At 41.0% G+C, this 15390-nt stretch overlaps 1 protein-coding gene across 2 annotated transcripts in view; it reads right to left on the minus strand.

Annotated features, from left to right (window-relative positions):
- Positions 1-4530: 4530 nt before the first annotated feature.
- Positions 4531-15390, minus strand: part of PTCD3 (pentatricopeptide repeat domain 3) — a 31805-nt gene continuing 20945 nt past the window's right edge. For both annotated transcript variants that reach the window (XM_082743470.1, XM_082743469.1), the window contains exons 13-24: positions 14158-14302; positions 13529-13579; positions 11583-11672; positions 11260-11288; positions 10297-10403; positions 9255-9333; positions 9072-9162; positions 8141-8226; positions 7494-7642; positions 6204-6245; positions 5448-5606; positions 4531-5177 (exon numbers count right to left, since the gene is read on the minus strand). In XM_082743470.1, coding sequence (XP_082599596.1) covers positions 5105-5177; positions 5448-5606; positions 6204-6245; positions 7494-7642; positions 8141-8226; positions 9072-9162; positions 9255-9333; positions 10297-10403; positions 11260-11288; positions 11583-11672; positions 13529-13579; positions 14158-14302 — 1101 coding nt within the window. In that variant the 3' untranslated portion in view covers positions 4531-5104. The remainder of the gene's footprint in view (positions 5178-5447; positions 5607-6203; positions 6246-7493; positions 7643-8140; positions 8227-9071; positions 9163-9254; positions 9334-10296; positions 10404-11259; positions 11289-11582; positions 11673-13528; positions 13580-14157; positions 14303-15390) is intronic.

A 15390-nucleotide genomic window follows, 5' to 3' on the forward strand; every position in this document is an offset into this window, starting at 1 on the left:
ACCCAGAGAACTTTTTTAGTTCACATCTCTGAAGGTTAGGACAATTGCCATATTAGGTAAACATTAACAAATCCCTTTTTTTTTTTAATTCCATGAAAATATTGTCAATTTTTTTTAGTAATTTTAATTTTTGTTGAAGTTTGTGTATTCACAAAGAGACTGAGGAGGCACTTTCATTTGAGCAAAGTAACTGCAAATCCTAAAGGAGAGAGGAATTCTATTTTATATTTCTGCAGGTGTGTGCCAGACCCTGAATTTGGATTGTTACATTGAATTTGCATGGCACTTGACCTTTGATGTGGAGATCTTTTGGTCCTGTTTTGGCCTTGGTTGATATTGCTAATATTCCTTATGTTCTTCCTGAATAGATTCTTAAATCAACAAAATATATACAGTGTCTCTGATAGAACACATGAGTTGTGTAATGCCCTTAATTTCTACAGTTAGAGTGGGCTATTTTTACCAGAAGATAATGAGGCTGTTCTAAATTCAGCCTTTCTTCCCTTTGGAATGGCATGGGATTACAAAATGCATTAACTCGCAAAGCTGCTTACCTGTTTGTCTTGGTAAAGGTGCATGCGATTTGTTCTACTTATGTAGCATGTAAAATATTACCAGTTATGAGGGAATCTAAATTTAAATTTCTCTAGGAGCTGGGAAATAACTCATCAGATGTGATTCTCTGAGCTTGTAAGAAGCAAGCAATACTGAATGGTTTATTTTAGCTCAGTCATTCAAAATAATGAAGACCACTGGTCTTCAAGTTTTAGTAGTTCCATTAACCTCCTTACCCCTGCTGCCTGTGGGAAAACGGGGTGAGGTTGAAAGGGGACGCTCAGTCAGGCTTTGGTTCTCTCTCGTGTAGCGAGACTCCCATCTTTCTGAGATGTTACGCAGCAACCCTCAAGTAAAAAGGGCCTTTACTTAGGTTCTCAGCTGTTCTTGAAGGCAAGGTGGAACCCAGAAGGGCAAGTTTGGGGAAGATGGCTGTAACTCTGGACTGTTAGAGGCAGGCAGCTTCACTCCAGCAGGTTTTTACTTCAACTATAGGTGGTAAGTTACATCTCTGCCACTTCTGACTTGATCGTGTGAAGCAAATGATTATTGCTTTCATGGTCTCAATCTATTTGAGCCTTAAATTGGGTTACCTTACTGCCTCCCTCTTGAGTGCTGTAGGAAGTGTTCCTCAGCATTTTAAATTCATGTCTCCAGATACAACATTAAAACTCTGATCTTTGCTTTAAGGTTTCAAAATCAATGATGTAACTAAAATGCAGTTTTAGATAGTCTTTTTTTAAGGCATAAAGTCTATTCCTTAGTATTAATTTAAATCCTCTGCTTTTTCTTAACAGGTTCTGGATAAAAGCAGTCTCCAAGTCCCAAATGAGTTGTCCCACCAGTTTTAAAGTAACTTGCTTGAACTCAATGCAGAAGAACAGATAATCTAACATGAATGGGAAATAAAAAGGATTATCAGGCAAATCATTCTTCATCAGGTCCAGTGCAAAGCTGAACCCCCTTCTCCCCATGTCTTCCTGCTCCCTGCTTCCTTCCCCCTGATGCATTTAGGGACCCTGAGGTTAGCAGGAGAGTATCAGAAAGGAAGAGGAGGAGTGTAACCGGCCACTCTGCCCCTTCCAAAACATGGGGAGGTCATGTGGTTTCGCCGACTTGTTAGTTCACGTTAGCTGTAGGGACACTGCCCTGGGGTTTTCAGGAAGAGGGTTTCTAGAGGGACTAAGAGGCAAGAGCCAGCAGAGGTGCCACTCTTGTAGGAACAAATTCACTGGTATTAGTGGCAAAGTTTAGGTTTCCCTGGGAATAAATTCTCATAACCTTTATTCCTCTTGGACATTCTTAGTTTTTAAGACTCTGAAATGCTGCCAAGCTCTGTAAACTGTTTCTGGGCTTGATCTCTAGTCCTGAATTCTCTCAGTTCACGACTGTGTGGATTGGATGGACAGCATTTTGACAGGTTAGGCTCCTTCCTGGGCCAGGTTGGATGTTCCTTCACTGTCCAGACCCTATATACCTTACATTTCTGTCCTTCCATTAGCACATTGCCTTTTGTTAACCAAATCAAATACTTTTCTCTGGTAAATCATCACTCTGCTCCGAAGATCTGTTCTAAATGACTCCCTGAACTTGCCCTGAGCAGCCTTGTTCCAGTGACTACTGTCTCCGAGCAGGTCCTATTTCAGTGTTTTTATTTATGTCATGACCAGATAAACTTAACACATGTGTACCTATACACATGTTTATTGCACTGTAAAATGTATCACAGCTTTATTGCATGTGATGTACTTTGATTTTGTAATTGCAGTATTCTATATCACCCATGAAATTCATCTTCAGATCCTACAGTTTAAAGACCAACATCAGTCCATTTTATTGCTGGAGTCCTCAAATTGTTCTTCTGAACCTCAGATCTGCTAGTTCTAATTTCCACACACTGGTGATCTGAGGCACACTGAACAAGTTTATTCACATATAATAGGCCTCCTCCCTTGACCCTTCCCATTCCATGGGTCCTGACTCCACAGTTTGCTCCTGTTTTCTCATGTTCCTTTTTGGTAAGTTTCTAAAAAACAGTTCAACTGTCCTCAATTCCCAATTCCCAAAAGGCTATTTTTGGATTATTTTAACATGGTTGCTTTATCTGCCATCAATGCTCCAAAGCTTTTCATAACTTGATCCTGCTCCTAATTGGATTTAGAACTCTAATCTTTCTCCTCATACCATTTTGTTTAAAACACTGATTTTAGGGGCGCCTGGGTAGCTCAGTGGGTTACAGCCTCTGCCTTTGGCTCAGGTCATGATCCCAGGGTCCTGGGATGGAACCCCAAGTCAGGCTCTCTGCTCGGCAGGGAGTCTGCTCCCTCCTCTCTCTCTGCCTACTTGTAATCTGTCAAATAAAAAAAAAATCTTTCAAAAAATTAAATAAAACGCTGATTTTAGGTTGTAAATGTAAATATTTCCTATTTAAACATCTATGAAACGTTAAAACGTATTTAAGAGTGGTCGTAAAAAATGCATTCTCATGACTGAGAAACCACTCACTCATTTTAGTAACTGCCTTTTAGACATGCAGTACGTGAGTGCATTAGAGTCTTGGGAGGAAGAAGACAGCAAAATTGAGGGGAGAGCCAGGGACCAGAAGCAAAAACTGTAGGTCATTGACTTTGATATAAAGAAGCAACATTTTTTGCTATTATGGGCTAATATTAGTGAATAAATATTTTTAAAATGAGAGATTGGAGGGGTACCTGGCTGTTTGAGTTAGTAAAGCATGCAACTCTTGATTTCAGGGTTAAGTTTAAGCCCCAGGTTGGGTGTAGAGATTAAAATTTTAAAAATAAGAATGGAGACATATCCTACAGGGCTGATTTTTTGAAACTTTGAAGCAGTTATTTGCCTAGAGTTGGTATTTGGAGTAAACTACAGCAGTTAAAACAACTGAACTACACTGAAATCCATTATAAATTTTCATGACATCAGCCAAGATGGGACTTTTTCCCATCAGCTCTGTAGCTACCAAGCACTAAGGTGAGGGTTCTGTTGGGGCCTGGGCAAGGAGAAATGTACCACATTTATAAGGACTGCAGTGAGTATAGTATTTGGCCAAGAAGAGAGCCAGGCATCTGGGGGAAGATGGGAAGGACCAGAGCGAACAGAAACTTAACAGGAAGCCAGATTCTCCCTGGAAGTTGTAAACCAAGATCAAAGGCTAATCAGCCTTAACTGTCCTTTTGTTCATTTGCTTCAGTTATGTCAGAGTAACACAGGTGAATGCTGAAGTAGCTCATAACGGTCATTTCTCTGCCCCCTTTGTCCTTCATTAGCGGTCTTAAACCAGCCACCTAGGAGAAAACATGAACTACTACTTAGGTTTTTGAGGATATAAAGCTGGGTCCAGGCCTAGAGATGATAGAAAGCAGAGCTGGAACAGACCCATGTAACCGACAATGGTACGATATAGTCGGCCATCAGTGGCAGCCCTGGCAAGGTAAAGATGAAGGTCTTCCTCTGTGGGAACTCAGTACATCTGGACTACGCATGAGCAAAAGCAGCCGGTGGAAACCCTATAAAGGGTAATGCTCTTGTAAACCATGCAGGTTCCTGTTAGCTTCCAACAGGATTTCAGAGTGGCAAGAGAAATGCCAGAAGTAGAAGTTCCTGATTAAAAGCCCTCACTTTATTTTTTTATATTTTAATTTTTTATTTATGTGACAAAGCAAAGGAGCGCACAGGTAGGGGAGTGGCAGGCAGGAGGAGCAGGGTTCCCACTGGGCAGGGAACCCAATGCAGGGCTCAATACCAAGACCCCAGGATCATGACCAGAGCTGAAGGCAGATGCTTAACCTTACTGAGCCACCCAGGTGCCCAGCAGCCCTCATTCTTGAGCACTTTGAGTAGAGTACAACTAAAGGTCCTGGCACCCAAGGAGGGAAGAAAAGGAGATGGAGCACCTCCCCTACCCCACAGCCCTGGAACTTGGCTGTGTAAAAGTAACGGGAATGCATACAAATACACATTAACTAGGGTTTAATTACAAGCCTCCATTTTCCCATATGTGCAGCCTAAACCCTATGCAACTTAGAAATGATTAAACAACAATGGCAAATTTCTCACGTCTATAATACCCCTGAAATTGGGCTACTAATCTAGTATCAGTAGAGATGTGTATTGCAAATCTCCTTTAGCCACCTTCTCAAAGACTGAGGAAGTACCACCATCATAGCATCAGCCAACAAAGGCCAAGTCCATGAGAGAGGAGGGCAGACCACACCGGACAGCATGTGAAGTCGGCCGAACAAACATTGTAGGTCCGCAGAGCTTAGGCTGAAGCTAGGAGCTGTGTCCTCACGCTGCATGTCCAAAGAAAGGAAAATGGTAGTGCTGCTTCTGTTCAAATGGTCAACCCTGAAAGGGTGGCTTAGGAAGTATCAAATTAGGAATTTAGTCCATGTTGTATCTATTGTTCTTCAAAGGTCAAGGCTGAATTCTCTTGTTTTCTTCACAATATGGTTAGACAGAGATGGCAGTTCTCAAGTGTACTTTTAACAGCTATTCAGAGCCACAGCTTCTCCTGATTTGCCCATTTTTATTTGCCTTCACTGGTGTCGCTGTCACTGTCGCTATCACTGGTCAAGGAGGTTAGATTTCCCAGGGCTTCCCTGTAAGGAAAATAAACTAGAGGGTTACACTGCATTTTAGGCGTGGGGGAGGGACTCTGCAGCTGCACTGAACTATGATGAAAAGGGAAATGGTTCCAAGAGCCAAATCTACAGGCCTCTGATGTGTATGACAAATGAAATAAATAACTAACATGTCCTTTTTGCAAAGAAAAAAGTTAAGGAGACAGAAAACTATAAACACTGGGTCGATGGGCAAATGGCCTGCTCTACTTCTATCACTTTCTTTTATGTTACCCATGCAGGGCTCACTTTTGTTCCTGGCTGATCGCAAAGTCAGCCATCACTCTCCGGGCAAGGTCTTCACAAATAGGCAAACTGAAGGCACCCGCCAGCTTCACTATCTCAATGGCCTGGGCAGGGCTGCTGGATGCTTTTGCACTGTCCATAAACTCATTCAGCAATTTATTTCTGTAAAAGAAAAGCAAAATGTCAACATTCCCCACCTAAATCCCTGGACCCCCTCTAAGATTTATATGCAAAATAAAATCTAACATCCTATAAAGTTGAGTCATGAAATCTTCAACAGTAGCTTTGGAGGTAAATTTTTTTTTTCTTAAAGATTTTAAAAAATTTATTCATCTGAGAGAGAAAGCACGAGTGGGGGGAGGGGCAGAGGAAGCAGCAGATTTCCCACTGAGGAGAAGCCATTTAGGGCTCGACCCTAAAACCATAACCTGAACCAAACGCAGACACTTAACCTGAGCCACCCGGGTGCTACCATGAAGACTAAAGGGCCAAAGAGAGAATGAACATTGGTTCAGTATGCCTTCATTAAGGATCTGTTCAGTGTATCGCCAGTGTGTTGCAATCAACAAGCACAGATTAAAAACACTGCTTGCTTCAGGATGCCCTAGATGGTAGAAGAACTATCCATTTGCTTCAGCAGAAGGATGCTCAATCACTGAATGAGATATGTAAAGAAATTCCAATCACCCCATGGTAAGAGTTAAGACCATGCAGCGAATTCTAACATGCAGCCAGGGAAGCCTGTTAACTTCAACTTACCCAGGGATCTTATTATGCTTCTTGAAAAGCCCCAACATTTTCCTGTTCAACACGAGATACGAGAAAGATTACTAATAGCCCAGAAGGTGAGCAGATGATCATAGCTGTTCTGCTGTAAGTTCCTGAAGACAGCAGCTGTGAGCTGACTGGCTCCCAGCCCTGTTTACATCTAAATCACCTTGGGTGTTTCAACTCCCACCTCCCAGACTTCACATACGTGCATTTCCCAGGCAAGTGTGATTCGTTGCCAGTGTTGAGATTTACTGGGGGGTTACACCCTCTTCTAGAGAGGGATGCAACAGAGTGTGATCTCTATCCTCTTACAATCCCAGAACGAGAGCAGTGTCCTAAGAGATACGCGGTGGAGAGCAGGCTCAGATTGAGGCATCAGTCTCATGTAAGTGCTCACCGGCGTCCTGCCACATGCAAGACAAAGGTGAAACACGTACATTCAGCTCCCATGATTCAGCTGAGGTCCGTACCCCTGCGCCAATCATCACAGCCTGACTCCCTAACAGGTGTGTGTCAACCCGTTAACAAATTCAAGCATCAAAGGTTGGCCACTAGCAGTGTAGCAGGTCGTGTGTGTGATTTCATACTCTTAAGACCAGTTGAGGCAGCAAAGCCTTCATTCACCAGCTCTGACATTTTGGGCTGAAAACTCTGTTCAAGTCACTTTCTTATGTTGAAAAGGCCATAAACAAGTACCCCACTTACTGAACAAAATCACCTAATGAGGACTACTCCTACAAAGTATTCTTTTGTTGACTTCTCTGCTTTTGGAAAAAGGAATGCATGTGAAGTGTCCATTCACAAAAACTAAGAATTAGTATGTGAGGGAAGTGCTGATGAAAACACGTAACTGGTAGGCTCACAGTGACACAAACCAAAGATGGTTCTAGTCAAGTTTGTAAATGTCAGTTTCTAGAAGTCCCAAGTGTACAGGCTGCATTTTAAGCATTAAGTGTAATACTTGGATAAGCCAAATGCTCAAGACATTTTCAAAAGTAAGATTCTCTCATCACTCTATTAAGTGGACAGACAAGAGACTACTTGCCCATGGATACAGAAAACAGGAGAGCAATAGAGAATTAGCCCATTAAACTGTGTCCTCTCTTAAATACAATGTTTATACTCTGCTGGTCTTCCAAAAGTTTCCTTTTCAGTCAGTATTTGCAGTCCCAGAAAAAACTCGTTTTTCTGATTACACATCATACAGTGACCAGGGAAGATGTTCTCTGAGATCCAGATACAAATACTGCTACTATACACTTGAGGCTTTGTACTCACCAGGCTTCCTGGGTTCTCCCAGCCCTTAAAAAGAGGACAGCGATAGAGTTCAGAGAGTTGGCTGGCCACTCAGGAGCAGCCTGTCTGCCATCCTGGCTCTCGTAAGTGGATTTGATATCTGCAGCACAGTCCGCAAACGCCACCTGAAGCTGAGAGGCTCAGAGTCAGCAGAACTGCCTAGTTGGTCTGAGGAGAGTCTAAGTTGAGGAGATTCCACAGATGACATGGCATTTTTGAGCTATACATTTTACCATCTGAACCCATCACAGGTATAGTACACAAAAGATTTAAAAAACAAAAAACAAAACAAAAAAACCCTGCCCTGCTCTGGGGTAAATAATTTGCAACATCCTTCAAATACGTTATGGGTTTTCTCTTTAGATGGGAATTTTTTTCAAAAAGCTACTACTGTCAAGACAGAAACATGTTTTGGACTTCAAAAATGGGATTCTGCTAATGGCTGGGTGTTCAGATACAGAATTTAAATCTGGGTTTAGATGGCAAAATTCTCTGTAATGTTTCCCTAAATGAAACCAAATGAAACCAAGGAAATTACCATTACAAAGTCTACAGTGTTAGAGAACATACTGGCTAGTACCCATCTAATCACTGTAACATAACCTGCCTCTGGATACAACCCTACCTACCTCTGGTGGGTGCTGATCCCTTGCCATAAGCATCAGAATCTCTTCTTTCAGGTCATTGCGAAAAGTGTGACCATATTCTTTACTATCTTGAAACAGAAAACACAGAGGTGATTACAGTCATGTAAAACCAAAACTCTTCAGCTGACCTTTGTCCACCGTCACAGTTCCTGGGCTGCTCAAAGTCAGGTGCTGACACTATTTATTCTAGGACTCCAGGTAATCAGCAGGATAATTCACGCTAAGAATGGATGAAGGAGCAATGGAAGGCAGTGACCTGCTCCTAGTCAAAGGTGAGAGACAGCAGGTGTGCTACCCTGGAGCAGCTACCAGCTCCATATGGCAAGACATGGTTTTACAGCACTTGATAATTGTCAACGATCTTTAATATAACAATCATTAGAGCAATCTTGTGAAACAGGTCAGGGGCTAGAGTCTAAGTGTTCAGACCTGGAAATCTGCAGCCGAAAGAAACTCAAGCTGTGATTGCAGTCACCTTGTAGAAGACATGCAGCATCTTCTGCAGCCAGTTTATACACAGAAACCCACAATTATGCCCATTTCTTAGAAGCATTAAGTATCACTGACCAGTTAACAACGGAGTTACAAGAATGCAGCATGATACAGAGGAATTGCAAAGACTCTGCAGGTAGAGATCTAAATTTTGATTTAGGGTGTGTCACGTAATTAGCACTGATCTTCCCTTTGTCGTGTAACACAAAAACTTATTTAGGTCACTTTCAATGCATCTTTGCTCATGCAATCCAACATGCAAAGTGAGCCAGCACCCATGAAGAAGACTATAATACATTAAATTTAGTGAAAAATGGAAATTTCCACCCCTAACAATGTTGGCATGTTTGTTAATCAAAATGTAGGTAGGACAATGAAGTGATGAAGTGAGATGGTGCTGAACACACAAGCTGAAACCAACCTTTCCAAATTTGAGGAATCACTTCTAGCCGGTTGGCCACATCCAATGCTTGGAGAAGATCTATCAAAGTTTGGGAACGGGGAAAGAACACCTGATTAAGAGAAATAGGGATATATGTTTAAGGTATTAGTCAGCAAAGATACCCACCAGCTCATCTACAACAACAGGTTATGATCATCTTACTGAAGGTATCAGGTCCTTGTACCACTTCAAGGTGACATCAATTTGTTCCATTAGACAAAGCAAACTGAAGAACTTGGAACTGTAATGGAAAGAAAAAAGATAGGTTTAGTCTCAGATCCCAAACAGCAGAATAATTAAATTACAGCACAGCTATATGATCTGTTACACAGAATTTAAAATCAACTTATAAGTTACAGTGTCAAATTGCATGGGCCAATGCTTGACCCAGAAGGTGCTAACCATGCTGTCTGGACTTCCTAATTAACACCTTCTTACCCACAGCTAGCTGCTCATGACTGCCTCAATATGTTCTCAGCTCACTGTGAGCAGACAGTGAATATCCATTCATTTTAAAAGCACGCAATATGAAGCAAGGATATAGACACACTGAAGACAAACATTACATGCCTATTAACAGACTGCCTCCTTAAGTGCTTGTTTGTTTTTATCTACCTGAAGTCAACTCATTTAAGGAGCCTCTTTGGGCTTTATCTCTGTATCTTCCTTTTTAAAAACAAGAGGCTGGGGTGCCTACGTGGCTCAGTGGGTTAAGCATCATCCTTCAGCTTGGGTCATGATCTTAGGGTCCTCGGATGGAGCCCTGCATCAGGCTCCCTGCTCAGCCAGGAGTCTGCTTTTCCCTCTTCCCCTGCCCCTTCTCTAATAAATAACATCTTTAAATAAAATTAAAAAAAAAAAAAAAAAAAAAGGCTGAAATTGTTAGGGACCCACCCTACTATATATTCAAAAATATAAAATAGGGCCTAGAGGAATAGATATGTAGATTTAAACTGTTACAGAGAAAAATAATCTAAAAGATAAAACTATACCAGACATCTCAGTCAGGCAAATCAGTTTTACCGCTGCTTAAACTTCCAAGTGCTCAATTAACATGTACTGTTTAAGTACAGGTACTTTAAGTCAGGGGCCTGCTGCCTCCAAGGGTGACATAGGAAGCCTACCAAAGTCTCCCATTTGCAGAACTAATGGTTGCTTAAAGAGGCTCCAACAATGCAAAAGGATACATTTCCAACACACTTACTAATAGAAATTACGTCGATGATCTGGTCCAATGAATTTCCAGTTGTCTCCAGTGTTTAAAAGGCCATGTACTTGATAAGCAAGTTCCAGATCTCTGAGAAATGAGCACTGAAAATTTGCAAGCAGTAAGCATCACTCAGATTTACCAGCCAAACAGTGGCTCATTACATTAAAAAGAGTCACTTGTTGAATATTCACGCTGAGTCAATGTATTACTAGTTTACAGGCAAATGAGTTATAAGATTGGGGTGGGAGGGAGGGAAACCCCAAGTTCTGTGAAATCTAAAACAGAATTTTAATCTAGTGATTGGAGCTTTAGAAATCAATCCTACAAAAACACCTGGTTATGTGCATAAAAGAGAGATGGAGTGCTCATTTCAGCCTCACTATACTTGCAAAAAAACCCCAAGCAGTAACTCCAAAATACACGAACAGTAGAAGACTCCAGTGAAATAATATGAAATACTCCTATGAAATACTATGCAACTGTCAACAAACAAAATACAGTTGAAACGGGCCTGGCTGTGTGTGTCTGAATACCTGGAGGAGAAAAGCTGCAAGCGTACACACTAACCTTTTGGAAAGCAACTATCCTTAGGGAATAGGATATGCTAACCCATCCTGAAACTGCCTACAACTTTTTCTAATTAACATACAATGAAAAACCTAAATCCCAAAGAACCATTATCAAATTAAAAAATGACCAATAGGTAAATATGAAATACTCTGAAACCTTATCTGAGCAAAGGTGTGAAAAAAGACAACATATACATACAATAAACAAAGGGGAGGATGCTATGTGAATTAGTATGAAATTTAAGAGGAAAAAAAGAAAATTTGGACCAAAGACGTAAACAAATGAGAAAATGAAAAAACAAGGAGAGCCCACTCATTCCAGTTAAAGATAAATGTAAGTGACTAAAAGGAAAAAAAAAACTAAAGTTAAATAAGAATCAGTACTCACAACTCTCATGGCTGACTGAAAAAACATATCTGAAAATCAAAGTTCACAAAGTCTTGGTTACAATGGATAAAATACATTTTCAAGTGAGCAGCATTAATAAATATCCTAGCAATAAAACTGTTAACGTGTAAGTTAAACCTAAAGGAATAAAATCTCTAGTAGAGGAAGCACACAGCAATAGGCCACACATATTTTGGCCTCTTCAGAATAATCGCTTGTAAGACAACTAAGCTAAATCAAACCCTGTCCTATCATAAGGCCTCTAATAACTGGCAATCAAGAGAGCAGGCTCTTTGTCTCACATAAGCAATTTCTGTGCCTACCATCATCTGGGTCCCTTGGGGAAAATTTCCGTCCTGTTAATTCATTCATAATATCATAGATTATGAGGGATGATCCTTTTGAATGGTTTTCTGCAGAACAAAAAAGCAATTAGGTTTTATTGGAGTCCCCTGCCTTACAACCCTTTGTACCCACCCCTCACAGCGTACTGCCTGGCACACAGCCTGCAGAGCGCATGCCCACTAACGAAGCAGGTGCACACAACACAGAGGGCAACTCTCCATACGATCTGGGGCAGTTACTCAGAAAAACAATTATTTATTTTGGCAGTAATCATTTGAGTTATGTATGATCGGGATGAAAAGGCCGAGAAAAAGAGAACTGTAGAATTAATGGAATGAGGCAATTCTCTTAAAATCATGTGAACTGAGTACTAATAGGTATAAAATGCACCTACACAATTTTCCAACACATCACCTTATTCATACAATCTGTTCCCTACCTTTATCAGCACACACGTGGTAATGTAGTTTTAATGACAGTACAGATGTATTTCTATAATTTCCTCAAGGATGTTTCCATTTGCTGACATTTCTTATCATTTTATTAGTTACATAACAATTTGCTTTTTATGTATCCTTTCTTTCTTTAGACTTTCTCCTTTGAGTAAATACCTAAAGGTCATTACTGCAGGGAACCAGTTTCCACATGTGTAAGGCAAACGGAGACTCCCGCTCTGAGCCTGCCCCCATGTTCCTGAGTGTTACTTAGGAAGCAAAACCACAGACTTTGCTTCACAAGTGAACCAAAGTGGTATGTAATGGTAGAAGAGAAAGGCAACCGGCTTTAGGGTCAGAAACACTAGGTTCACTCTAACGTTATCAAGGTTGAGTAAAATTTTAGAAGATACAGTTATTGTGGACACTGTTTATCTGCCTCCAAGATAAAATCTGTTACCTCTTCCCCCCACCACTACCCTAAAAGACAGAATCTTCCCCATAGGTGAGGATGTGGATTTTGTAAAATTAGCCCACCAAAACAGAGACAATCAATTTCTTCTCTTTTACACGTGTAAAGTCTGAAGGACTGGAACAGTCATTTCTGAAGGGGTTCTTTCTCAGATTGGGGCAAATAGCTAAGAACTGACAGACTAGGAGTGCTTACTGCATGCCTTTCAAGCACGAGCCAAGAGTTCATTTCATCATCACAGCCCTGCGGTATTTACTCAGGTAAGGTATCCAGTCCCTTTTGGCAAAACTGATAAATGACAGGTGAAATTCAACTCAGGTGTGCCTTGCTCTGAAGTCCATTCAACAGAGCACAGCTCCTACAGGAACTGGGGGCCTAAAGCAGGTGACAAACGGAGCCAAAAGGTTCTCCTACAAGACTTCAGAATAAGGTCAAGATTACTGTGGAGCAGCATTATCTAACAACTTCCTGTACAAATGGAAATGTTCTATTCCTGCATCACTGAATACAGTAGCTATGTGGCTACGCAGCACTAAAGCAATGAAGAAATTTTAAATGTTGTTTAATTTTAATTAAATAGGCATGTATGCCTAATGGCTATTTTATTGGAAAGCACAGCTCTGGAGAGTCAAAAGAACTCCAGACTAATGTACCTTCTGACCATTTCTTTGTTTTTAAAGATTTCATTTATCTGAGAGAGAGAGCTTGTAAGAATGGTGGGGAGGGGCAGAGACAGAGAAGCGGACGCCCTGCCTGAGCTGAAGGAAGACGCTTAACCGACTGAGCCACCCAGGTGTCCCACCTTTTGACCATTGGTAATTGTACACCAACACTGTTAGTACATTTAATGACCCTGTCCTCTCCACTAGGAGTAACTTTCTGCTCAGGCTATAGGATAATGTTAATTTGTGTTCTCTATTCTTAAATCCTGCACAGGGAAAGATGACTACAACAATCACATAAACGTAAGAGAATGGATCAGCTTTCTACGTGAATTAATACATAATGTCATACATACCGTGGTGATAAAACAGCTGAATAAGATGATGGTATGTTGCAGGCGAGGGTTCTAAATTACCAGGTTGACAGGAAAAAAAAAAAAAAAAAAGAAGTAAGTCAAACACAGCTGTCCATTTGAATTAATGTTAAGTGTAAAGAGATCAAAAACAATCACTTTTAGAAAGCCTTGACATGTCATTACTAAATGTTACAGCTAATGCACTTGTGCTATAATTCTCCATTCCAGAATACTAACGCATACTGAAGTGAACGTGTTCCCAAACAATCTTTAATAATTACTGCAAACTCTACAACACAGTGGTAAATTTAGGTCCAAACACCTAATTATGACAGCAAATGTCATGGGATTTAAAACTAATTCTTAAGTGAACAGTTCTCCCTAAAAGTCCACATAAAACTAACTGAAGTATTAAAAAACATTGTAATTGCCATAAAGAGCATGAAGATAAAGGAGTTCCCACCATTACTCAATACTTGTAATTAACTGTGCCAAATGGTGGACTCGAAATTCTCAGTATGTTCTGTACAAAGCAAGAAAAGTTTACCATCTCTTTTTCACTTATCTGGATCTGAGAACTCTGGCCAGCACTGGCTCAGCCTCCAGGGAGGGACAGGACACATACTCACCTATTCCGATGGCTTTCATTTCACGAAAGGTCTGCAGGGCTGGCACTTTTCCAAATGCATGAAATCTTCGGAGGAATTTCAGAATGGTATTAAATGTCTGTAGGTTTGGTTTCACCTTCTGAGCGGCCATTTGTTTTAGCAGCTCCTAGTTGAGTCAAAAGCAGTAAGTCTTGTTTATGCCTGGATAGGTAATTTGTCCAATTAACTAATATCACACACTAAAAAAGAATTTGGGGGAAGGGAGGCACCTGGGTGGCTCAGTTGTTAAGGGTCTGCCTTCGGCTCAGGTCATGATCCCAGGGTCCTAGGACCAAGCCCTGCATTGGGCTCCCTGTTTCTCCCTCTCCCACCCCCCCGCTTGTGTTCCCTCTCTTGCTGTGACTCTCTGTCAAATAAGACCTTTAAATATAAGCAAGTAAAGTAATAAAAAAGATTTTGGTTCTCTGGCTAAGTCTAAAGTTAATAAATACATCCCTATCCAAAATTTATCTATTAGCAGGACCAGTGACTTTGCCTTTTAGAGAAGACACCCCACCTCACTTGATCAAGTTGTACAAATGTCTTCACTCTGCCTAGTAAAGCAAAAGAACAGACTAGAATGGAATTTTTCCTTTAAAATGAGCAGTATGGTATAAAGACAAACTGTATGGTGTAAAAACAAAAAACACTTCTAGTCCGAAGTTATTTCAATCCAGTGAGTATAATTTTCCAAACTCACCTGATAAAAATGTTCCCATAAATACACATTATTTTTGTAATGAAAAAAACTGAGAAATGAAGCAACTGTGGTCTTTCTGAATTCTAGCCATGGACAATGGGTCAGGTAACTTTTTCTATGCACATGTCAGACACAGCCATTTAAACTGCAGGGTTGGGCGCCTGGGTGGCTCAGTGGGTTAAGCCGCTGCCTTCGGCTCAGGCCATGATCTCGGGGTCCTGGGATCGAGTCCCGCATCGGGCTCTCTGCTCAGCGGGGAGCCTGATTCCTCCTCTCTCTCTCTCTGCCTGCCTCTCTGCCTACTTGTGATCTCTGTCTGTCAAAATAAATAAATAAAATCTTAAAAAAAAAAATAAAATCAACTGCAGGGTTGCTGGGAGGGTGTAAGCATGCAACCACTGCACGCCCAGCGTGATAATATCTGCCATGAAAATGCACAGTAAATGCGTCTCCACCCCCTTTATTTCTAGGAAAAGGTATTTTAGGCCCATCAGAAGACAAAATGAGGGCTCCTC

The sequence above is a fragment of the Mustela nivalis genome (genome assembly GCF_964662115.1).
Source record: "Mustela nivalis genome assembly, chromosome: 8".
Lineage (NCBI taxonomy): Eukaryota > Metazoa > Chordata > Mammalia > Carnivora > Mustelidae > Mustela > Mustela nivalis.